Below are 24,069 nucleotides of genomic sequence, written 5' to 3'. Positions count from 1 at the left end.
GACACAGCTCCCCTGTACACCTTTATTTCAGCTGGTGCCCAGGACACTGTGGGATGCACCAGCCCTGTGCACCCCCCTATACACAGCACCTGGAAGGGCCCCAGCAGCACCCCTGGCCCCACACCACAGCAGGGGCACCAAGGACACCCCAAGGTGGGGGGCTCCCATGGGTAGGACCCCCCCAGCAGCACAGTGGGCATGGCAAGCCCCCCACTGCACCTGCCCCACGCCCACAGCAGCTTCCCCGGCACCTCTGGGGTGTCTCAGCACAACCAGGACCCTGTGGAGGGAATGGGACATCAGCGGGGACCCCAGAGTGGAGACCCCCCAGTGGGGACCCCAGCACACGTGGCAGCCAGACCCCAGTGAACCCCAGCCCCAGGATTCCCTGTGCCCCAGCCCCGGGGTCACCGTATCCCTGTTCTGGAGGTCTCTGTGTTCCAATGCCAGGGGTCTCTCTATACCCAGCACCAGGATCCCCCATTTTCCACCCCCAGGAATCTTTCATGTCCCAGTCCTGGGGTCCCCCATGTCCCCATCCCTGGGGTCACCATGCCCCACCCCAGGGTCTCCCTGTCCCCAGGCCTGGGGCTCCCCACCCCCTCATGCCCCCACCCACCAGAGCCGAGTCCAGCTATGTCATCATCTCCTCTTCTTCCTCCTCCTCCTCCTCCTCGGCCCACCCGCCCAGCGGCATCTCACGGAGCTGCGAGGCCCGGGCAGCCGAGCCTGGGGGTCACAGGGCAGGTCAGGATCCCCAGGATGCCTCCACGGCTCCAGCTCAGGGCTCAGCCCTGCGGGTGGGGGGTAAGAAATGTCCCCCCAGCCCCCTGGGACCCCCCACCTGGCCAGTGCTCACCTGTGGTCACGAAGAAGGGTTTGGGTGCCCCCGTGGTCACCCACCCTGCTGGGGGCTGAGGGCCAGGCCCCTGTGGCTGCTGCTGCTGCTGGTGGAGCTGCAGGGGTGGTGAGAAGGGATCAGAGCCCCCCGGCATAGCAGGGACCCCCATATCAGTGCTCAGAGCCCCTCCAGAGGCAGAGCCCCCCACCTTGCTGCTTAGACCCCCCCACCACAGCACAGCCCCCCCATATTGGTGCTCAGAGCCTGCCCTGTATTGGTGTTCAGAGCCCCCCATGACAAGCTGCCTCCCCATGGGGCAGCAGGGAGGAGGTTCCCCAGCCCAGGACACCCCCTGGCCACGGAAGGAGGGGGCAGAAGGGGCACACGGGTGACACTGGCCACAGGGCCTTGTCCCCAGTGCCCCATCTGGCAGCGGCTATTTGGGGTCAGGGTTCACCCAGTGGGGCAGTGCGAGGGGGCAGCCTGGAATGGGGCTGGGGGACAGGGGACATGGGATGGGGGACAGGGGACATGGGATGGGGGATGTGGGAAAGGTGTCAGGGCCAGGTAGGGGGACACCAGAGGACCCATATCCCGGGGGTGCCGCGGGCAGGGGGACGCCGAGGGACCCCAGGTGACACACCTGGTGCAGATAGATGGCGTGGAGGCTCATCTCGGCCGAGGCCACCTCGGCCAGCAGCGCCGAGCGGCTCAGGCTGCGCAGCCGCGACTCGCTCAGCGCCGGTCTGGGGGCGGGGGGCGACACGGGGGGGACGGCGTGACACCCGCACCACGACACCCCCTCCTCACCGCAACACCCCTGAGTCGTCGTGACAACCCCCTCCCCACCACGACACTCCTTCCCTGCCTCGACATCCACGCCCACCACATTCCTCCCCACCACCCCCTTCCTGCCTTGACTCCTCCACCCCACCATGGCACCCCCGAGTCGCTGTGAAACCCCTCCCTGCCGTGAAACCCCCTCCATGATGCCCTCTCCTGCCCACAACACCCCTGAGCCGTGACACCCGTCTCAGCTGTGACACCCTGAGCCACCGCGACGCCCCCTCCCCACCGTGACAGCCCCTCACCACCGTGACAGCCCCTCCCCTCACCACAACACTCGTCCCCCCCATGACATCCCCTACCCCCTGTGACACACCTCCCCCTGCCGTGATACCCCTCCCCAGAGTCCCCTCCCCACCACGTGCCCCCTCCCCACGCCTGCCCCGTCCCCACCTCTCCTCGGGGCTCAGCTGCTCTCCGGGGCTGTCGGGGGCTCCGCGCCCCTGTCCGGGCAGGGGAGTCCCCGGGGGTATCACCAGGGGGGTCCGCAGGGACGCCAGCAGGCTGGCGGTGGCGCTGGCCGTGCTGCAGGGCTGCCCGAAGCGGGAATCCCGGGCCACCAGCCCGCTGGCCACCAGGACACTGGCCACCAGCCCCTCGCGCTGCGGGGACACACATCAGGAAGGGACCCCAAGACACCCCGCAGGCCCTCCAAACCGCCCGCACTCACCGCCAGGGCCGAGTCCTCGGACAGGAGGGACGCAGGCAGGGGCCCCTCGGCCAGCAGGGCCCGGGAGGGGGGCGCGGTGGCCGCGTCGCGGGTCACCTGGGCGTGCAGGTGGCCGAGGAAGCGCCGGGCGGGCGGCGGGGGCCGCCACCGCGGGTTGCTCAGGGCGAAGCGCATCAGCGACAGCTCCGTCTTCCCGTGCTCCGCTTGGCGCTCCGGGGGGGCATCCGTGTGCCCCCCCGACAGCCACTGCGGGGACAGGGACATGAGACACCCCGACACGGGACCCCTAACCCCACTACGGGGGTCCTCTGTGTGCCCCCCACCCGACACCCACTGCAGAGACAGGGACATGGGACACCCCAACACGGACCCCTCTGCCTCGCGATCCCTCCCTCGGCCGTCCCGGGCCCCCCAAGCCCCGCACCTGCGGGTTGCCGTGGTGCCGCACGTCCAGCTGAGCGAAGGAGCAGATGTCGCCCACCCCCGCCACCTCCACCGTGAAGTTGCGGAAGAAATCGACGATGTCGAGGGCGCGGGGGGGGAACGCGAAGATGAGGATTAGGGGGGTCACGAGGGGGCTCAGCAGCTCCTCCAGGATGAAAACCTGAGTGGGGGGCAGGGACTTTAGGGGGGTCCCGACACGGGGTTGCCGGGATGAGAAGTACTGCGTTGGGAGGTCCAAGGTGGGCATTCCAAGGTGGTGGGTCCTGCGGAGGGGAGCGCAGAGGCAGGGGGGCTCGGGGGGGGGGATCTTATGGCAGTGGGGCCCAGGGTGGGAGATGGTGTGTCCTTGGGTGGGGGGTCCTAGACTAAAGGAAGGGGTCCCAGAGTGGGAGATTCCAAGGCATGGGGAGTCTTGGGGCAGGGGGCAGTCTTGCCACAAGGGATCACAGCGTGGGGGATCCTTGGAAAGGAAGCTCCCAGTCTGTGGGTGTCCTCGGGGTGGAGGATTGTGGCAAGGAGTGCCAGGGCAGTCCCCCGGAGTGCAGGACTCTTGGGACAGGAGGGTCCCAGGTGGGAGATCCTGGGACAAGTAGCTCCCAGTCTGCAGGATCCCAGGAGTGGGGAGGAGGGTCCCAGGGAAGGGGGTCTTGAAGGAGGGCGGTTCTGTGGAGAGGGGGCTGGCTACACCCACCGCCTTGTACTGGAAGAGCTGTGCCATCTCCGCACGCGTCTCGGCACGGCCGGCACGGCCCTGCCAGTGCTCGGGCAGGTAATGGACGTGCGCCAGGACCCGCTGCAGCAGCTGTTCGGGGCACCACACCGAGTGCTCGTCGGGAATGAAGGACCTGGTGGGGGGACAGGCAGCGGTACCACCCGAGTCCCCCCCCGCCCACCCAGCACAGCCTGCAGTGACACAGAGCCCAGCACACCCACTGTGATTGCCAGCCCCGGCACCCACCTGGCCACGGTGACCACCAGCCCCAGCAGCGTGATGGCCGTCAGGATGTGCTGCACCGTCAGCACGTCCTCGTCGTACACGGTGAGGACAATGAGCACGGCCAGCACGGAGCCGGCGAAGAAGCCGACGTGGCGGGCCAGCACGGCCAGCAGCGGGCTGCTGAACGAGTCCATGTACTTGGTGGCCGGCGCGTGGCCGCGGCTCAGCCGCGCCTGCAGCTCGTGGCCCAGCTCGTTGAAGTGGCGCAGGTAGTGGCGGGCGTAGAGTGACCAGCGGCGGGCGCCCAGGCTGCCCGGAGCCCGCTTCAGCCCCTCGGCGTAGCTGAAGAAGGCGAGCAGCAGGCGCCAGCCCAGCACGCAGGGGCACAGCGCCAGGTTGGCCACCCCCAGCAGCACCGCGGCCCGTGCCAGCCCCCGCGCCAGCGCCCGCCGCGTGCCCGCGCGCTTCACCTGCGGCCGCAGGCTCCAGGTGTTCTGGAAGAGCGCGGCCGGGCCCCGGAACAGCAGCAGCTCCAGGTTGAACTGCAGGCCGCGCGTGAGGAAGACGACGGGGCCGAGCAGCGGGAGGTGGAAGCGCACGGGCAGCAGGGACTTGTTGACCATGGCCACGGTGTAGTTGCGGAAGCGCAGGATGCGGTGGTGGATGTCGAGCTCCGTCAGCTCCCGGCGTGGCACACACAGGGGCTGGCGCCGCTGCAGCGCCAGCAGCCGGGCCTGCACCGACTGCCAGCTGTGGTTACACAGCTCATCCTGCGACAATGACATGGACACTGACACTGGCATGGCATGGCACAGCATGGCACGCCACGGCTCAGCACCGACTGCCAGCTGTGGTTACACAGCTCATCCTGCGACAATGACATGGACACTGACACTGGCATGGCATGGTACAGCATGGCACGCCACGGCTCAGCACCGACTGCCAGCTGCGGTTGTTCAGCTCCTCCACTGACAATGACACAGGGATTGGCACTGGCACCCCATAGCAGAGCTCAGCACGGCACAGCACCCCATGGCACTGGTTAGCACCGTGCAGCACAGCATGGCACGGCTCTACACAGCACAGCTCAGCACTGCATGACTCAAGTCAGCACGGCACAGCTCAGCACCTCACAGCACTGGCATGGGTCAGAGTGAAATGGCATGTCCCAGGACCATATGTCAATGGCACAGCTCAGCACCACAGGGCATCACTCAGCATGGCATGGCACAGCACAGCATGGTACGGCTTGGCTCAGCACTGCACAGCCCAGCACCATGCAGCATGGCATGGCACAGCTCAGCATGGCATGGCTCAGCACTGCACAGCCCAGCACCATGCAGCATGGCATGGCACAGCTCAGCATGGCATGGCACAGCTCAGCATGGCATGGCTCAGCCCTGCATAGCCCAGCACCATGCAGCATGGCATGGCACAGCTCAGCATGGAATGGCTCAGCACTGCACAGCCCAGCACCATGCAGCATGGCATGGCACAGCTCAGCATGGCATGGCTCAGCCCTGCATAGCCCAGCACCATGCAGCATGGCATGGCACAGCTCAGCATGGAATGGCTCAGCACTGCACAGCCCAGCACCATGCAGCATGGCATGGCACAGCTCAGCATGGAATGGCTCAGCACTGCACAGCCCAGCACCATGCAGCATAGCATGGCACAGCTCAGCATGGCATGGCACAGCTCAGCATGGCATGGCACAGCTCAGCATGGGATGGCTCAGCCCTGCATAGCCCAGCACCATGCAGCATGGCATGGCACAGCTCAGCATGGAATGGCTCAGCACTGCACAGCCCAGCACCATGCAGCATGGCATGGCACAGCTCAGCATGGGATGGCTCAGCACTGCACAGCCCAGCACCATGCAGCATGGCATGGCACCACATCACCACATGGCACAGCCCTGACCCCAGACCCCTGCCCCTGCCCTCCCTGGCCCTTCCCAGACCCTTCAGCCCTCACTCACGGCAGGAATGCCGAGGGCTTGGATGTAGAACCTGCGGATCTCCCAGTAGCCCACGAGACGCCGGAGTGCCGTGACCAGGCGACACAGCCACACCATGCCCGCCAGCACCAGCAGGAACAGCAGCCACCCGCTGCCACGGAGCCTGCAGCAACACAGGTGTCACCAGTGCCACTAGGACCCCCTATGGCCACCTGCTGCCATGGAGCCTGCAGGGACACAGGTATCACCAGTGTCACCAACTCCTCCACAGTCATCCGCTGCCAGGGAGTCTGTGGGGGACAGCACCAGAACTGTATGTGGCCACACCAGTGGCACTGGAACCCCCACATGGTCACACACTGGTGGCACTGGGACACCCATGTGGCCACACCACCAATGCTAGAAGGGACAGCAGCCACCCGAGGGCACTGAGCCCGTGAGGGCACAAGTGTCACCCAGAGTGCTGGGAGCCCACACCTCACCCCCAGCACTGGGACCCTGTGCAGCCACCCCAGTGTCCCTGCACACCTGCGGGCACACTGCGGGGCGGGCAGCACGGCATCGGGCAGTGTCACCTTGCTGTGCTCGGGGACGTGGCTCTGGTTGAGGGGGCGGGTGGCGAACAGGACATCATAGTCAACACAGCACAGCAGGAACGTGCTGAAGGTGACGACGAACAGGAACTGCCTGGGGGGCAGGAGGGGTCAGTGCGATCCTCGTGTCACATCCACGTGGCACAGTGTGGTGACAACGTGGTGTCACTTACACCAGCTCGAGGACATCTGAGAGCACAACGCAGGCGAAGCCATTCCTCTGATGGAAGTGGTAGATGTACGGGAGGGTTAAGGAACTTGTGAGAGTGTGATGGACCCTCCTGTGCCATCCCCCCATCCTCGGGGTTCTCCCATGTACCCCTGTGTTCCCCCACAGAGCCTCCAGGGGCCATGCTAGGATATCTTGGTGAAGAAACTGTCCAGGTCCTTGATGTGGTGCCACGAATCTGGGGGGAAACACATGGTGGGGTCAGGTGGGAATGAGGTATGGACTCCCCTCCCGGCTGGGACTCCAAATCCCCACCTGGGACTGCTCCACTGAGATCCACAACCCCCACTTGGGACCACAAACCCCCTCACCTGGGACTCTAACTCTCCCACCTGGGACCCCCAGATGGCCCACAGGGACCCCCAGTACCCCTGCTAGGTAAGACCCCAGTACCCGTCGGCCCCTCGGTGACGTGCAGCAGCAGCTCCTCCTCATCCTCGCCGGGCGGTGAGTCCTCCTCGCAGTCCTCCAGCCGCTGGTATTCCTGGTATTCCCGGTACTCCAGGTCCTTCTCTCCCTGCTCTGCCATCACCTGCCGGGGACACCTGTCGGCACCTGCTGCCGCGGCGGGGCGGCCGTGGGGCGGGACGGGCAGGTTTGGGGCACCGGAAATGCCGCTCAGATCCCGCAGCGTCACCTGCATGCCCCAAATTCGGGTGGCCTGAGCTGGCCCCGGCCTCGGGCAGGTGACACTACGGTGACACCGCAGGTACCACCAGCCCATCCTGTCCCACCGGCTGGGCCAGCACCAGCGCCCGCCGTGACCCTGCGGGGCTCCCCGGGACAGACCCTCCTGCCCGGCCCCAGGGACCCCAACTGACCCCCCCAGCTTCCCCTGGGCCAAGCTGTGCTTCCCCCCCGGTCCGAGTGTGGGGACTCCTCTCCCTATGGAGCCCCGTACCCACAGCCCCCCCATCCCTCCGCTCCATAAATGCCCTTGCCATGGACTCCTGTACCCACAGAACCCCCACCCCACAGAACCCCCACGCAGAGCGAAGGGACCGCCGCCGGGAGCAGGACCAGCTCTGTGCCCCGGTGGCCTCTCAGTGCCCTGGGGGATCCCCTGCCTGGAGAAGGACGAGACACACACACACACACACACACACGCCGCTGGGGCAGGGCAGGACACCAAACCCTCAGGACAGGACCATTCCCCAGGGCAGGGGGACCCCCACCTTCCCAGGGGAGGATAGGACCCCAAACCCTCGGACGGGACCGTCACTCCCTGGGGCAGGATGGGACCTCCTCCCCTCGGCACAGGATGGGACTCCCACCCCTGAAGCAGGACAGGACCCTCAACTCCAGAGCACGACAGGCCCCCCCGCGCCTCCGCTCCTCCTTTTACCGCCGCCGGCCGGTGCCCCCGCAGCCCTGCGCGACACCTGCGTCCCCCGCGGTGGCCACAGCCGGTGTTCGGCAGGGCCGGTGGCCGCAGGTGACACCGTCCGGCCCCTCCTGTCCGGGGATGACTCACGGCGCGCGGCCGCGGGGCTGGTGCGACAGCAGGAGGAACGCGACCCCCACTTGTGCAAGTCCCCGTTGGGGACAGCGGCCGCGTCCCCCGGGATCGAGTGTCCCGGCGGGTGACACCGGCACGGCCCGTCCCGTCCCGTCCCCCAACGTGCCCCGCACGGGACGGCCAAAAATACTCGCGGGGCCCGAAAATAGCCCGAGAGAGTAAACAGCGGGGGGGCCGGGGGGACCCCCGGGCCGGGCAGCTGGGACCCTCCCGAGGCGAGGGGACAGAGCCCAGGGGACCCGCGGGACACAGCGGCCTCGGGCAATGGCCCCGATGACCCTGCCAGGACATGGGTGTGTCCCCGCAGCGGCACCTGTGTCACACGGGAAGCCCCGCGACCCCGCGTAGGGACACAGCAGGGTCACTGCCCCACGCTGCCACCCCGGTGGTGACACGTGACCCGGTGGTGACACGCGGCTGCCCCGTGGGGACACGGGCGGCGCACCCAGACCCCCCGGAGTGACCCAGACCCCCCGGCGTCACACGTAGGACACGGGCCCCCCACGACCGCCGGGGGACGCGTGTGCTGCGGTGTCCCCGTGTCCCCCGGCGCGGGGGTCCCGGGCAGCGGTCGGGCTGGGGGTCCCCGGGAAGGAGGGGGAGACCCCGCACCGGGGACAGCGGAGCTGTGCGACCCCCGGCACCCCCATCGCTGGCCAGGTGTCCCCAGCCCGGCTCACCTGGCCGCTCAGTGCTGGCTCAGTCCCCGCCGCTGTCCCCGCCGGTGCCGGGCGCTCACGGGGCCCCGGGTCCCACCGCCGGACATGGCAGCGGGCCCGGGGGGCAGCGGGGCTTCCCGGTGCGGGGTCACGGTACGGGTGCGGGGGGTCCGGAGGCGGCCCCGGGGAGGGCGGGAGTGCGGGGACCAGGGATTCGAGGGGTCGGGGTGAGGAGCCCGGGGAGGGGCCCGAGGCGCCGGTGCGAGGCCGGTGCGGGTCGGGGGCCGGGCCGCGGTGTTTGGGGCTCCGCCCGCCCGGGGCCGCCCCTCCCGCCCCGGTCCCTGCCCGGTCCCTCTCTGTACCGCCCCCGGGACAGCCCCCTTGCCCCGTGCCACCTCTCCCTCCGGTGCTGCCCCTTCGCTCGGTCCCTCCCCAGTGCCGCCCCCGGTGACGCCTCCTGTTCGGTGACACTCGCCGCCCGGTCCCTGCCCGGTCCCTGCCCGGTCCCGGCCCCCGCCCGGTCCCTCCCCGTCCCTCGCCCAGTCTCTCCCCGGTTCGTTCTCGGTGCCGCCCCGGTGCCCCCGGTGCCGCCCCCGGTTCCGCCCCGGTCCCTCCCGGGTGCCGGCCCCGGTGCCGCCCCCCGTGCCGCCCCCGGTCCCTCCCCGGTCCCGCCCCGGTCCCTCCCCGGTCCCGCCCCGGTCCCTCCCCGGTGCCGCCCCCGGTGCCGCCCCCGGCGCCGCCATGCCGCTGCCGGTGCTGCTGCTGCGAGCGGCAGGCGCTTGGACCCGGCTCCGCCCGCCCTCCGCCGCGGGGCGCAGGTACCGGGGCGGTGCGGGGGGACCGCGGGGGTCCTGGACTGTCGCGTCCCTTGAGTGGGAGGGGAAAGAACCCAAACTCTGGGGGGTGGAGTCTGGACTGCGGGGTCCCAGGGGAGTGTGGGGGACTCGGGGAATCCCGGGTGGTCCCGGGGGATTGGGGGGGGCTCGAGGTCCCGGACTCTTGGGTCCCTTGGGTGGGGGAGGAACCCCGATTGTTGCTGGGGGGCGTCCGGACTTTGAGGTCCCGGGGAGCAGGAAGGCTGCGGGGTGGTCGGGGCTCCCGGGGGGCTCAGGGGTGGGTTGGTGTCCCGGGGGAGCAGAAGGGCTGCGGGGTGGTCAGGGCTCCCGGGGGGCTCAGGGGTGGGTGGGTGTCCCGGGGCAGTGGGGCAGAGCTTGGGGTGGGGGCGCCGACACAGAGGCCAGTACTGGGGAGCCCTGGAGACGTCCCGGACCCTTGGTGGGGTGGGGTGTGGTGGGGGACCCCGGACTCTGCAGTCCTGGGGTGTCCTGGGGCTTCCAGACTCAGGTTCCTTGGGTGATGGGAGTAGCGAGGGGACCCCAACAGTTGGTGGGGGTGTGGTGGAGGAATTGGGACTCTGGGATCTTGGGGGGACTCCCGGTGGGGGCCCAGACTCCTGCGTCCCTTGAGGGGGGAACCCCAGCTCTTGGTGGGGTGTAGTGGGAGGGCATCTGGGCTTGGGTTCCAGAGGGTCCTGAAGAAGTCCTGGACTCCTGGGTCCCTTGGCAGATGGGCGGAGCTGGGACTGGTGTCTCAGGGGGTCTCTGGTGGTCTGTGGGGGCTGTGGGGAGGTCGGGGCTCCCAGGACACCAGGAGTGGGGACAGGGGGAGCATCAGGACAGGGGTGGGGGTTTCCCTGTGCCAGACAGCCCCGGGCAGTTGGGTGGTCTCTGGGGTCTACTGGGGATCCCTGGGCTCCCCCTCGAGCTCACTTCTCTCCCCAGTTTCAGGTATGGGTGGGGGCGCCTGGATCTGGCCAAGCCCCCCCGGCTGCCCCCCGTGGCCCCTGCCCCCGTGGCCACCCGGCGCCTGCTCCTGGCTGGCTCAGCCACGGGCTGTGTGGTGCTGGGGCTGCTGGGCACGGCTGCATGCTGCCAGGAGGCCACTGTCCCCCCTGTCCCCACGGTCCCCTCCGGTGTCCCCGAGGCTGCAGAGCCCCCGCTGGAGCCCCTCTTCAACTGGCCACTATTCTGGACCTTCCTGCGCCCACAGCTCCTGGCGCTCTCGGCTGCCATCGTGGTGAGCAGGGGCGGGCAGGTGGCCACAGTACCCTCATCCCCACTGTCCCCGTGTCACAGCTGCTCTGTGGGGCGACACGAGCTCTCCCAGTGCCACAGAACAACAGCCACTGCCTTAGTGCTGGGGCATGATGGCCATTGTCCCATTGCCATGGTGTGACACCTGCTGTCCCAGTGTCATGGCATGACAGTCACTGTCCCACTGCCACATCATGATGGCCATGGTCCTTGTGCAGTGGCATTGCACCTGCTGTCCCCATGCCATGGTGTGACAGCCACTGTCTTGGTGCTATGGTGTAACAGCCATTGTCCCAAGTGCCATGGCATGACACCCAGTGTCCCCATGCCACGGTGTGGCACCCTCTGTCCTGGTGCCATGCTGTGATACCTGCTGTCCCAGTGCCATGACCTGACACCCACTGTCCCCATCCACGTCCCCACAGCTGGCACTGGGTGCAGCCCTGCTCAACGTGCGCATTCCGGTGCTGCTGGGGCAGCTGGTGAACGTGGTGGCCCAGTGTGCCCGTGGCCACATCCCCACGTACCTGCGGGAGGTGCGGCGCCCGGCCCTGCGCCTCCTTGCCGTCTACTGCCTGCAGGTGGGTGCTGACCTCCCTAAAGGGCAGGTGCCGGGGGGTCCCTGGGGTGCCCCCACCCCTCCTGACCCCCCCTCCAACAGGGGCTGCTGACCTTCGGGTACATTGCGCTGCTGGCGCGTGTCGGTGAGCAGGTGGCCGGCAACATGCGCAAGGCGCTCTTCACCACCCTGCTCAGGTAACCCGGGGGGACGGGGGCACGGGTGGAACGGGGGCAGCAGGGACCCCCACGCACTGCTGCCCCGGCAGGCAGGACGTGGCCTTCTTTGATGCCACACGCACGGGGCAGCTGGTGACACGGCTGACAGCCGACATCCAGGAGTTCAAGTCCTCCTTCAAGCTGGCCATCTCCCAGGTGAGGTCAGGCATGTCCTGGGTGAGCCTGGCGGCCCCCCTGGCCCACAACAACCCCACCCACCGTGCCCCCCACCCCAGGGCCTGCGCAGTGGCACCCAGACCGCCGGCTGCTTCGTGTCGCTGTACCTGCTCTCGCCCAAGCTCACGGGGCTCCTGCTCGTGGCGCTGCCGGCGCTGGTGGGCGCTGGAGCCTTCATCGGCGCCTTCCTCCGCAGCCTCTCCCGCCAGGCACAGGAGCAGGTAACCCGCCCCCGCCACCTCAGCCCTGCCATCCCCCGGAGCCACACCCAGGGGTGTTCCCACTGTCCCCCCTCTCCCTGCAGGTGGCCAAGGCCACTGTGGTGGCCGACGAGGCGCTGGGGAATGTGAGGACCGTGCGCGCCTTTGCCATGGAGGAGCAACAAGCGAGGTAAGGGTGAGGGTGGGAGGCTCAGGAGTGGTGGGGGGCAGTGGGGGCAGTGGGGACCCCAGCCTGTCCCTGCCCCAGGCTGTTCTGTGCTGAGGTGGACCACTCTGGCCAGCTGAGTGAGCGGCTGGGGCTCGGCATCGCTGCCTTCCAGGGGCTTTCCAACCTGGCACTCAATGGTGAGTGCGGTCTGTGGGGTGGGACCCCACGGGGCTGTGGAGCAGAACCCCTTCCAAACACCACCTCTGCCCCCATCCCACAGGCATTGTGTTGGGAACCATCTTCGTCGGTGGCTCCCTGATGGCTGGGGATGAGCTCTCACCAGGTGACCTCATGTCCTTCCTGGTGGCCTCCCAGACAGTACAAAGGTCAGGGCAGGGCCTGGTTTTACCCCTGGGACCCTCAGTATCCCCCCCACACTCCCCATTCCCCACAGCCTGCCCTGGCACAGCCCTGAGTGTGGCCTCTCCCCTTGTGCACCTCAGGTCCTTGGCCAACATCTCCATCCTGATGGGGCAGGTAGGTGGGGCAGAGGGAACTGGCACCCCCAGGGATGGGGGTCTGGGGATGGGGGTGCCACTGCCCACTGGGAGTCCATGGGGTGCTTCCACCACTCTCCCCAGAGGTGGTGCAAGGTCTGAGTGCTGGTGCAAGCAGGGGCTGGTGGTCCAGAGCTGGGGGTCTGAGGCTGCTCCTGCTGCTCCCAGGGTCGAGGGTCTGAGGGTGCTCCTGCCACCCTTCTTACAGGTGGTACAGGGTCTGAGTGTCAGTGAGGCAGAGTCTGGAGGTCTGGGGTCCAGAGGTGCTCCTGCTGTCCCCACAGCTGGGGGTCTCAGTCTGGGGGGGTTCTGAGGGTGGCGGCACTGTCCCCCTGCAGGTGGTGCGGGGTCTGAGTGCCGGTGCCCGTGTCTTCGAGCTGCTGACACTGGAGCCCCTTGTGCCTCTGCAGGGGGGGGTCTCCATTCCTGCCCACTCCCTGCGCGGCCGCATCTGCTTCCACCACGTCTCCTTCAGGTGAGCCCCCCCAACCCCCTGCTCGGCCCTCTGTGGCCCCTGGGCCACCCCGCAGGCTAGAGGGCTGGCACTGTGTCCCCACAGCCCCCCTCTCCTCTCCCTGCAGTTATCCCACCCGGCCTGGCTACCCTGTTCTGCAGGATTTCAGCCTCACTCTGCACCCCTGCCAGACTGTGGCCATCGTGGGACCCTCTGGAGGAGGTACCAGCTCTCCTGGGACTCTCTGGACCCCCATGTCACAGCCCCGTGGGACCTTAGTGTCCCAGGCCTTTGCCTCTCCCTGGGCATGTCCTCCTGCACCCCAGTCCCCTGCCCAGGGCGCCCAGTGTGTGCCAGGGACTGGGACCCCTGCATTGCTGCTGCAGTGGGGGCTGAGCAGTTCCCTCTGTAGGGAAGTCGACGGTGGCGGCGCTGCTGGAGCGGTTCTATGAGCCCACAGCAGGAACCATCACCCTGGATGGGCACGATATCGCCAGCCTGGACCCCTCCTGGCTGCGGGGGCAGGTCATTGGCTTCATCAGTCAGGTGGGGACAGGAGGGACAGATGAGGGGGTGGCTATCCCTGAGGCTCAGCGCTGAGGGCCTGGATGCTGCCACAGGAGCCCGTGCTGTTTGCAACGACTATCATGGAGAACATCCGTTTTGGGAAGCCGGGAGCCTCCGACGCTGAGGTGTACGAGGCAGCCCGGCTGGCCAATGCTGACGGCTTCATCCGCAGCTTCCCCGAGGGCTACGACACTGTCGTGGGTATGGCTGGGGTGGGAGGGGAATGGGCAAGTGTGGGACGCTGGCAGGGGTGACCCCGGTCCCGTGGGGACACCGTCTGCTGGTTGGTCACTGCCGGTGCTCAGCTGTACCAGAGGGAGCCGGGCTCTGGACAGGCGGGATGGGATTTGGATGCAGAGGGTCCCTGGCTCTGGGTTGGAGGGGCTCCCCTGGCTGATGTGACACTGGCATTCCTGAGCATTCCCTGGCTCTGGGTTGGGGGTTCTCCCAGCATGGTGCAGCAGCAGCTGTCCCCTGTCCTCATGGGTGTCTCCCCCCACCCCCACAGTTGTCCCCCATCCCGTGCTGTCTCCCCCACGCCCGAGGTGTCCCCATGGTTTTCCCCCCATCCTGCACTGTCCCCTCATGCCCATGCTGTTCCCCCATCCTGCAGTGTCCCCACGGTGTCCCCCCATGCCCATGGTGTGCCCATGGTGTCCCCGCAGTGTGCCCCATGCCTCTGTTGTCCCCATGTGTCCCCATCCCCGCGGTGTCCCGCAGGCGAGCGTGGCGCGGCGCTGTCGGGGGGGCAGAAGCAGCGCATCGCGATAGCCCGGGCGCTGCTCAAGGACCCCGCCGTGCTCATCCTGGACGAGGCCACGAGCGCGCTGGACGCTCAGGCGGAGCGGGCGGTGCAAGAGGCGCTGGACCGGGCGGCCTCGGGCCGCACCGTGCTGCTCATCGCCCACCGCCTCAGCACCATCCGCGCCGCGCACCTCATCGCAGTGCTGGCCCGCGGCCGCGTGGCCGAGGTGAGACCGCGCCGGGGCGGGCACCGGGGCGGGCACCGGGGCGGGCACCGGGGCGGGCACCGGGGCGGGCACCGGGGCGGGCACCGGGGCGTGACGCCGTCCCTGCTGTCCCCGCAGGCAGGGACCCACGAGGAGCTGCTGCGACGAGGGGGACTCTACGCCGAGCTCATCCGACAGCAGACCAAGGAGGAGTCCTAAGGGAGTCCCCCCGCTGTTCCCCAATAAACAGGGATGGAAGGCGGATGGGGGGCTCTGCTCTGCTCTCCCTTGCCCTGGTGGGACGCCGCGAAGGGTCCTCCGGGCCGCTCGGGAGCGCCCTTGGCACCGGGAGGGGACGGGATATCGGAGGGGCGGGGTCTGTGCTGAGGGACGTTGGGTTTGTGGGCGCGGCTGGCCCTGGTGGCACTGCCCTTTCCCCCCGCCGCGCTGCTCACGGGGCCGGGGGGTCCCCTGTGTCACCCCCTTCTTCCTGTGAGCCTCCAACCGAGATAGGGGGGCCCCTGTGTGGCCCTTCTGGAGTGGGGGACCCCCTGCACCACCCCTGGGATAGGGGGACCCCTGCGTGACCCCCGGGGTAGGGGGGAGTGGGGGGCCCCTCTGTCACCCTCGGAGTGAGGGCACCCCCCTCCGGTGGGGGAGCTCCTGTGTCACCCCTGAGATGAGGAGCGTCTGTGTCACCCCCTGGGCTAGGGGGTCCCACGTATCACCTTCGGCGTGAAGGTCCCCTGTGTGACCTCTGGGGTGGGGAGACCCCTGTGTGACCCGCGCTGGGGTGGGACAGTCACCTGTGTCCCTCCAGAGTGGAGGACCCAGTACCATCCCTGGCGTGGAGGGACCCTGTGTCGTGTTCCTTGGGTGGGAGACCCTGGTGAAGGAACCCCTGCATGACGCCGGGATTGGGGACCCCTGGAATAGGGGATCCCCCTGTGTGGCCCAGGGGCTGCAGGATCCCCTGTGTCGCCCCTCAGGGTGGGGGACCCCTGTGTCACCCCTCAGGCTCGGGGAACACCTGTGACCCTCTGGGGTAGGATCAGCCCCGCGTGACCCTCCCGGGGTGGGGGTGTGTCCTGTGTCAGCCTTGGGATGTGGGACCCCTGTGTCACCCCCGGAGTAGGGGGTCCCCTTGACGTCCCCTTGATCGCCCCCGGCGTGCGGGAACCTCTGCGTGACCCCGGGATGGAGGGGACCCCTGTGTGACCCGCGGGGTGGGTGCCCCCGGGCCGCCCGATGAAGGAGCGCTGCTGACCCCTCCTTGCCGGGGGGTCTCAGCCCACCCCCTGCCCCAGCGCCGTGGCCGCCGGCGGGGGCGGCGGGTGGAGCCGAGCGGGAGGGGCGGGGGCGGCGGGACCGGCGGCGGCGGCGGCGGCTGCGCCGCGGCGGGAGCGGAGCTGGGACAGGGGCCGGGGCTGGGACCAGGGCCGGGATCGGGATCGTGGCTGGAACCAGAATCGGATCCGAGACCGGAGCTGAGACCGGGACCGGGGCTGAGGCTGAGGCTGAGGCTGGGGCTGGGACCGGCATCGGGACTGGGACCGGGGCTGCGCTGCCGGCAGCTCCGCGGCACCGCTCGGGCGGCACCGGCACCGGCAGCACGGGGAAGCGGAGCGGCCGGTCCTGCCCTCCCATTCCCTGCCTTCCTCTGCCCTGCCCACCCTCCTCCTTCCCGGTGCCCTCCCCGCCGGCAGCGCCCTGAGCCCGGCGCGGCGATGGGCTGAGGGTGCCGGGCACGGCAGGGGCCCGGCGGCGGCAGGATGAGGAGGGGCTCGGAGGGCAGCGGGGAGGGCGAGGGGCTCTCGAGCCTGCGGGCCTTCGCCCACAGCTCCTCGCTGCACGGCATCAGCCACGTCTTCGCCTACGGGGCCGTGTCCCTGCGCCGCGTGCTCTGGGGCGGCTTCTTCCTGGGCTCGCTGGGGCTGCTGCTGCTCGTGTGCGCCGAGCGCGTCGCCTACTTCCTCACCTACCCCCACGTCACCAAGCTGGACGAGGTGGCCGCCCGCAACCTCACCTTCCCGGCCATCACCATCTGCAACCTCAACGAGTTCCGCTTCTCCAAAATCACCCGCAACGACATGTACCACGTGGGCGAGCTGCTGGCGCTGCTCAACGAGCGCTACGAGATCAGCAACCCGCAGCTGGCCGAGCCCCACGTCCTGGCCGCGCTGCGCGACAAGGCCAACTTCAAGAACTTCAAGGCGAAACCCTTCAGCATGGCCGAGTTCTACAACCGCACGGGCCACGACCTGGCCGAAATGCTGCTGCAGTGCTCCTTCCGCGGCACCGGCTGCACTGCCCGCAACTTCACCGTGGTGAGTACCCAGAGGGCGGGGAGGGGCCCCCGTGTGCTCCCGGGGCTGTGCAGGGACACAGGTGTCCTGCCAGGATCGGCCACCCATGGGTGAGCCTCTTCTCCCATCCTACTGCCCATGGGCATGGTGAGGACCGGGAGGGGACTCGCTGTGTGTCCCTGGGGCTGTGCAGGGATGCAGGTGTCCTGCCAGGGTTGGGCACTGGCAGGTGAGTCCCTTCTGCCATCCCACTTCTGCCTCTCATCACCCACAGTACCCTGAGCCCTTGCCTGCCTTCCTGGACACTGCAGAGGGACCTACGTGTCCTGCCAAGGTCGGGCATCTGTGGGCAAGCCCCTTCTCTGGCTGACCAGTGCATCCCATCACCCACAGCAGCATCAGCCCCTGCCCACCCCTCTGGGCACAGCGGCTGCCAGCCAGAGGTGTCCCCGCCCTGCACACCACAGGAGTGTCAGGTGGCTGGGAACTGTGCCCAGGCTGGAGCAGGGCTCTATGCTGGGCTGGGGACTCTATGCTGGGCTGGGGGCTCTGCTGGCATGCAGACACTCAGATGGGGTGGCAGTGGGCACGAAATGTGCACTGGTATGGAGTGCCCACAGGTATGGGGTGCTCACAGGTGTGGGGTGCTCAGAGGTACAGGCTGCTCAAGAGTACAGCGTGCCCATGGGTACAGGATGCTCACATTTATGGGGTGCTTGTGTTTCTGGAGTGCTCACAGGTGTGGGTTGCTCACCTGTACAGGGTGCCCACAGGTACCGCCCCCAGCTCCACTCCCCTGTGCCAGCTCCAGGTGCCACCTGGGCATTGTCAGCAGCCGCTGTTGCCCTGACTGTTGGCACAGAGGTTCTCAGGGGCAGCTCCTCTACATCTGGTGTGTGTGTGGGTCCCTATGCCAGCACTGGCTCCCCTGGGCCGTGGGCACCTGGCCACACCACTGCCCCCAGAACAGAGCAGGGACGGTGGTACTAGCGGGGATCATGGCATGTGTATGACAGAGAGGGATGGCTGGCACAGGCAGGGATGGTGGCACAGACAGGACGGGCAGTGATGGTGGCATGGGCAGGATGAGTACATCCCTCATGCTGCAAGAGTATGCTGCAGGTGCTGAGCAGCCAGTGCCTGCTGTGCCAGCTCTGCCCAGTCCTCGTCTCTGTCCCCAGCAATTACTGTCACCTTAATGCTCTTAGAGCATTAATTAATTCTCTGTGGAGCTCAGTGATGAGCTGCCCTTTGGCAGCTTTGTGCCCTCCCTGTGGCTCACTGTGCACCCTGTGCCCCCATACCCTTGCCCAAACCGCTCTGCTGGTGTCCCTGCAGCAGGACCAGGCTACAGCAGTGGCCCCTGGGCTCGAGGGCCAGGATGTGTGGTGGGAGGGCTGAGGGTCCCCAGAACAGGACTTGGGGTGGCACTTGTATGGCTGAGCCACAGGGCCCTGTCTCTGCATGTCCATCTGGGCTCAGTTCTGGATTGGGATCCTCTGCCCTGGGCTGCAGTAATGAGCTCTGGCACTGTCTCCTTACACATTGTCCCAGCCCTGTCATCAGGGTCCCTGAGGTACCTGCGCACGTGGTGACGGCCCAAGGGCCACTGGGGCAGGCTGTGCCCACTTCTTGCCTCCCCCAGGGCTGTTGGGATGGGGCAGGACAGCACTGTGGGCACATGGGTCCAGGGGTGGAAGAGCAGAGAGTGGGAACAGCATGTCCCCAGGGTGCAGGGCTGGGGGACCCTGGGTGACCCAGCTGTGGGAAGCAGGAGGGCTGGCAGTGCTGTGGCCATGTCCCCATCCCTGTCCCCATCCATGCCCCACCCAGGCATCCCCATGCTGGGCAGCCGTTGCCATGACACCCGCCCCCCCCTTTCCTCCTTGGGCACCGTGTTGCCATGGCAACGGGTCCCCACTTTGGGAGCAGCTCGTTGCCACAGCAACGCCCCCCCCATGGGACACCACCCCCGAGGGGGGCACCCATAGCAGATGGGGCTGTGACCCCATGGGACTGTATGGCAGGACTAGGGGGCCACAGGGCCAGTCCTGGGGGCTCTGGGTCACCCCAGGAGCCCTCGCTGTGGGTGGGGCTCAAGGTCACCCTGGGCTCCCTGGCTGGCGATGCAGGTCCCCAGGCTCTCAGGTTTTGAGGGGACACGGTGGCCTCTGCCACTGTGACTAGGGTGTCCCAGTCCCCATCACTGTTCTGGCATGTGCCCTCCCTGCTCAAGTGTCCCCACGTGTCCTCTGGAGCCTCGCTGAAACCCAATATCCCTGCAGAGCCACGGCAGCCCAGGCACTGTCCTGGCCTTGTTCTGGGCACAGGGGGGCTCTGGGATCGTGCCCCAAGACACTGGGATCCTGCACTGGGTCCTGTGGGGTGCTGGGATGCTGCCCCAGGGGCACTAAGATCCCCATTCCTGTGTCTCCCATCTGTGACCCTGTGTCCCCACAGGGTCCCTGCAGTGTCACTGAGGGCCCCATCCCCATGTCCTGTGTGTCCCCCGTGTCCCCCCAGATCTTCACACGCCTGGGGAAGTGCTACACATTCAACCCTGGGGGGCCAGGGCGTGAGGTCCTGACCACGCTGCAGGGAGGCTCCGGCAACGGCCTCGAGCTCATGCTCAACGTGCAGCAGGAGGAGTATCTGCCTGTCTGGGGGGACACAGGTGAGACCCCTGCCTGTCTGGGGACACAGGTGAGCCCCCCTGCCTGTCTGGGAACACAGGTGAGTGCCCCTGCCCAGCTCCTGACCCCTGCCCCCCTGCCCTGCAGACGAGACATCATTTGAGGTGGGGGTGAAAGTGCAGATCCACAGCCAGGAGGAGCCACCCTTCATCGACCAGTTGGGCTTTGGTGTCGCCCCTGGCTTCCAGACCTTTGTCTCCTGCCAGCAGCAGCGGGTATCCAGGCATGGCACCTGGGGCTGGGCATGGACCCCCAGGGAATCAGGATGTACCCCCAAAGAGATTGGGATGTGCCTCCAAAGGGCTTGAGACAGCCTGGTGTGAACATACTGGGACATCCCAAGCCATAGGGGCATCGCAAACCCTGTCATGGGTACCACAGCCATCCCTGCAGAGACATCCCATGCCAAGCTGTGCCATGGGCACAGTGCCACTGTGCTGGCTGGGAGCAGCACATGGTGTGGGGCAGCCCCACACCACAACCACGAGGCCTCTCCACAGGCACCAGCTCCGGCAGCGACCCCCTGGCTCCTGCAGAACAGCCGCCGGGGGGGTGGCAGCACCCGGCCCCCGCAGCCAGACACCTAAATTTAGGTGCCTCGGGTGGGTGTCACCACGTGTGCCAGTGCGCGTGGCGCAGGCGGCAGGAGCGCGGCAGCAGCAGGAGCGTGGCCCTGGCACCCACGGGTGGGGGTGCTGGGTCCCTCGCCAGGCACGATCCCTGCACACCCGGCTCCCGTGTGCTCTCAGGTGCCATGTGCCAGCCCTCACCGGCTCCTTCCCTCCCACTGTGGCATCTGCTGCAGGTGACACTGTCTGCAACACCTGTCCTGTGCCCAGCAGGGAGGGACAGCGTGGGATGAGGGCACGGGGGGTGCAGGACTGGGAGCCCTCCCAGCACTGGCTGCGCAGGACGAGCCCCGCCCTGCCAGCACCACACACCGAGGGGAGCGTGGGGGTCTGTACCAACCCCCCGCCTGGCACGTCTGCCTCCCGTGTGCTCCCAGGTGGCACATGGCAGCCCTCACTGTGGCACCTGGTAGATGTGACACTGCCTACACCTGTCCCCATGTCCAGAAAGGAGGGGACAGGGTGGAACAGGGGCTCTGGGGTGGTGGGCACTGGCTGTGCAGAACGAACTCTGCCTGTGATGGGCTGGGAGGTGGCAGCGTGCCCAGGGATGACACCAGGAATGACACTGGGGACCCCAGAATGCCGCGTTTTCCTTAGCGGGCGCCTGGCAGCTGGTGTACCTGCCCCCCCCGTGGGGGGACTGCAAGGCCACCCCCATCGAGTCCGACTTCTTCACCAACTACAGCCTGACCGCGTGCCGCCTGGACTGCGAGACGCGCTACCTGGCCGAGAACTGCAACTGCCGCATGGTGCACATGCCGGGTGAGCGGGGGGGCGGCCGGGGGGCTGCGGGGGCTGCCGGGACCCCCCCCCACCCCTGCGACCGCCGCCTCCCCCGCAGGCAACGCCAACGTCTGCACCCCGGAGCAGTACAAGGAGTGTGCTGACCCCGCGCTGGGTACGTACCCCCGGCCCCACAACGGCCCCAGGCACCCCTGGGGCCCCTCACCCCCACTGTGCTCCTATTGCAGTGAGCATGGCTCTTGTGTCCCTGGGCCTTCCGTGTCCCTGTTACTGCGAGTGCAGCTCTGGTGTCCCTGTGCCCCCCTCAGTGCAACCATGGCTTCAATGTCCCCGTGCCCTCACCAGGGTGGGGGTCACCACTGTCCCCAGAAAAGCAAGGCTGGGTTCCTCCCATGTGGCCCTGGCTCTGTCCCCGAGCATCCCCCTCATGGGCAGGGGTCCTTGGGGTCCCCATCCCACCCGCGCCCCCCTAGACTTCCTGGTGACGAAGGACAGCGAGTACTGTGCGTGCCGCACGCCCTGTGCCATGGTGCGCTACGGCAAAGAGCTCTCCATGGTGAAGATCCCCAGCAAGGCCTCGGCAAAGTACCTGGCCAAGAAGTTCAACAAGACAGAGCAGTACATCGCGTGAGTGACACTGCTGCCCCTGCCACTGTGGTGTCACCCTCTGCCTGCCAGCACACTGCATGGCACAGCGTGATGGTGTGACATGGCACAGCACAGCCACATGGCATCCCCAGCGTGTGAACTGGTGTGACATGGCATGGCCTGACAGTGTGACATGGCACAGCCACATGGCATCCCCAGCGTGTGAACTGGTGTGATGTGACAGGGCATGATGTGTGACACGGCACAGCCACATGGCATCCCCAGCGTGTGAACTGGTGTGACATGGCATGGCCTGACAGTGTGACACGGCACAGCCACATGGCATCCCCAGCATGTGAACTGGTGTGACATGGCATGGCCTGACAGTGTGACATGGCACAGCCACATGGCATCCCCAGCGTGTGAACTGGTGTGACATGGCACAGCCACATGGCATCCCCAGCATGTGAACTGGTGTGACGTGACAGGGCATGGTGTGTGACACGGCACGGCCGCACAGCATGACACAGGTGGTGCAATACACCATCCTCACCAGCCATGGACTGGCACAGCCACAGGGTGTCCCCCAGCACACACGAAGTGGCAAAGCACGATGTGGCAGTGTGGTACAGCACACCGTGTCCCCCAGCACACATGCACTGGTGTGACATGGCACAGCCACATGGCCTTCCCAGCACTGTAAACTGACACAGCATGGTGTGATGGGGGGACACAGCATGGCTCAGCCACATGGCATTGCCAGGATCCCTGAACTGGCGTGGTTTGATGGTGTGACAAGACGCAGCCACATGTCCCCAGCACACATGAACTGGCACAGCACAGCCTCCCCTATACAAATCTGCCCCAGAAAAGGGAAAAAGATGTGGCCCTGCATGGCACAGCCCAACATACCGTGGCACAGATGGCACAGCCAGCACGGCACAGCACCCCAGAGTACAGCCCAGCACATCCTTGTCTCCCCCAGCTCCAGGCAGACCCCTCTGCCCAGCCCCCTGTAGCCCATGGCATGGCCCAGCCTGCCTGGCACGGTCTCCTATGCCTGGCACGGCCCCCCATGCCTGATGCTGTCCCCTCATCTCCTGTGTCCCCCGTGTGCCCCCAGGGACAATGTGCTGGTCCTGGACATCTTCTTCGAGGCGCTGAACTATGAGATGATCGAGCAGAAGAAGGCATACGAGGTGGCAGGGCTGCTGGGTGAGGGCCGGGAGGGGCTGGAGGGGATTGGGTGGGTGCCGGGGGGTCGTAGTGGGCCAGTGAGTTCTGAGGGGTGTGCCCTCTTTGACACCGCCCCCCATCCAGGTGACATCGGGGGGCAGATGGGGCTTTTCATCGGCGCCAGCCTCCTCACCATTCTGGAGATCTTCGATTACCTGTACGAGGTGAGGCCCCGCTGGCCCCTCCAACGCCCACCCCCGCCCGGGGGTCTCGGGGGTAGGGGGGGCTCTGACCTGCACCCCCCAGGTGTTCCGGGACAAACTCCTGAGCCTGTACAAGGAGAAGAAGCGGAACCCCCGGAGCGACAGCGGCACCCTGGTAACCCTCCCGCGCCCCTCGCCCCCAGACCCCGCCCGGGGGTGTCCCACCTCATCCCCGCCCACCCCGCTCACCGCTCTCTGGTCCCTCCATGTGCCCGTCCAGGAGCACCCGGCGGTCCCGGGCAGCCCCGCGGCCCCGCGCCCACCCAGGTACACGCGGGGAGGCAGCCGGAGCCCCCCGGGGCTGGCACTGGTCGGGAGGGACCATTCCCTGCAGAACCCCCATTCCCTGCAGAACCCCCATTCCCTGCAGAACCCCCATTCCCTGCAGAAGTCCCCCTGCCCCCGCATCCCGCCCCGTCCTCACGATCTCCAGCACCCTGTCCCGGAGTCGCCCATGCCCCGGGACCACCCCCATCCAGGCTGGGATCCCCCAGCCTCCCTCCTGGGACAGGGTGGGGCAGAAAAGGGGACTGCTTGGGGACGGAGGGCCAGCCTGGCTCCACAACGGCTGCACGGCGGTCCCTCAAAGCTGGGGGACTCCCGGGGGGCACTTGGGCTGAGTCCCCCAGCACGGCGGGGCGCAGGGGGAGAGGGACAGTGGGGAGAGCCGACCCCCCGACTCTGCCTGACACCCCAACCCTCTCGCAGAGCGCCCGGCCCCCCCTGCGTGGCCCCACGCCCCGTCTCGGCGTCGCCCCGAACCTGCTACCTCGTCACCCGGCTCTAGGGCCCCCCGCACCCGTCCGCGGGGCCCAGCCCACCCCCCCCGCTGGCCGGGGGCGTGGGGGGCACCCCCGGCCCACGGGGCAGCCTCCGGGCCCCCCCCGCCCCCTGAGGGGGTATCGGGGGGCTGGGGGCGAGGGGCCCCCCCAGCCCCACTCCCCTGACCCTGCATGCACTGCCTGTGCCTCCCCCGCGCTGGACATGCGACCCCGCAGCACCCCTGAATAAAGAGGTGCCCCAGA

The 24,069-nt window shown here is 67.8% G+C and overlaps 3 protein-coding genes across 10 annotated transcripts; 2 read left to right on the top strand and 1 right to left on the bottom strand.

Annotated features, from left to right (window-relative positions):
* Nucleotides 1-15: 15 nt before the first annotated feature.
* Nucleotides 16-16,716, bottom strand: ATG9B (autophagy related 9B). 8 transcript variants are annotated; one of them, XM_071560860.1, is made up of 15 exons: nt 16,669-16,716; nt 6,914-7,075; nt 6,655-6,698; nt 6,465-6,529; nt 6,227-6,385; nt 5,720-5,861; nt 3,760-4,508; nt 3,493-3,646; nt 2,782-2,961; nt 2,358-2,603; nt 2,081-2,289; nt 1,485-1,587; nt 860-956; nt 620-729; nt 16-280 (listed from the first exon to the last, which is right to left on the bottom strand). In XM_071560860.1, exons 2-14 carry the CDS (start codon nt 7,047-7,049, stop codon nt 635-637), a joined length of 2,379 nt encoding a protein of 792 aa, XP_071416961.1. In that variant the 5' UTR covers nt 7,050-7,075; nt 16,669-16,716; the 3' UTR covers nt 16-280; nt 620-634. The 8 variants fall into 8 exon arrangements, with proteins under 8 accessions (XP_071416961.1, XP_071416957.1, XP_071416963.1 ...); XM_071560856.1 differs by having other exon boundaries at nt 6,914-7,052; nt 16,669-16,713; XM_071560862.1 differs by having other exon boundaries at nt 6,274-6,381; nt 6,914-7,052; nt 16,669-16,713.
* ABCB8 (ATP binding cassette subfamily B member 8) lies at nt 9,421-14,904 on the top strand. The gene is made up of 16 exons (XM_071560864.1): nt 9,421-9,516; nt 10,480-10,774; nt 11,217-11,372; nt 11,453-11,547; nt 11,619-11,724; nt 11,805-11,966; nt 12,050-12,135; nt 12,214-12,311; nt 12,395-12,500; nt 12,618-12,651; nt 13,010-13,146; nt 13,253-13,347; nt 13,538-13,671; nt 13,746-13,893; nt 14,413-14,663; nt 14,781-14,904. The coding sequence occupies exons 1-16, from the start codon at nt 9,440-9,442 to the stop codon at nt 14,859-14,861; spliced, it is 2,061 nt and encodes a 686-aa protein (XP_071416965.1). The 5' UTR covers nt 9,421-9,439; the 3' UTR covers nt 14,862-14,904.
* ASIC3 (acid sensing ion channel subunit 3) lies at nt 16,008-24,069 on the top strand. The gene is given in 11 exon segments (XM_071560865.1): nt 16,008-16,969; nt 19,472-19,622; nt 19,729-19,856; nt 20,885-21,035; nt 21,115-21,171; nt 21,491-21,644; nt 22,729-22,820; nt 22,926-23,005; nt 23,088-23,159; nt 23,753-23,841; nt 23,843-24,069. Coding segments are annotated over 11 exon segments (1,626 nt in total). The 5' UTR covers nt 16,008-16,414; the 3' UTR covers nt 23,940-24,069.

Source organism: Pithys albifrons, chromosome 7 (genome assembly GCF_047495875.1).
Source record: "Pithys albifrons albifrons isolate INPA30051 chromosome 7, PitAlb_v1, whole genome shotgun sequence".
NCBI lineage: Eukaryota > Metazoa > Chordata > Aves > Passeriformes > Thamnophilidae > Pithys > Pithys albifrons.
This window is presented reverse-complemented; position numbering and strand designations above follow the sequence as displayed.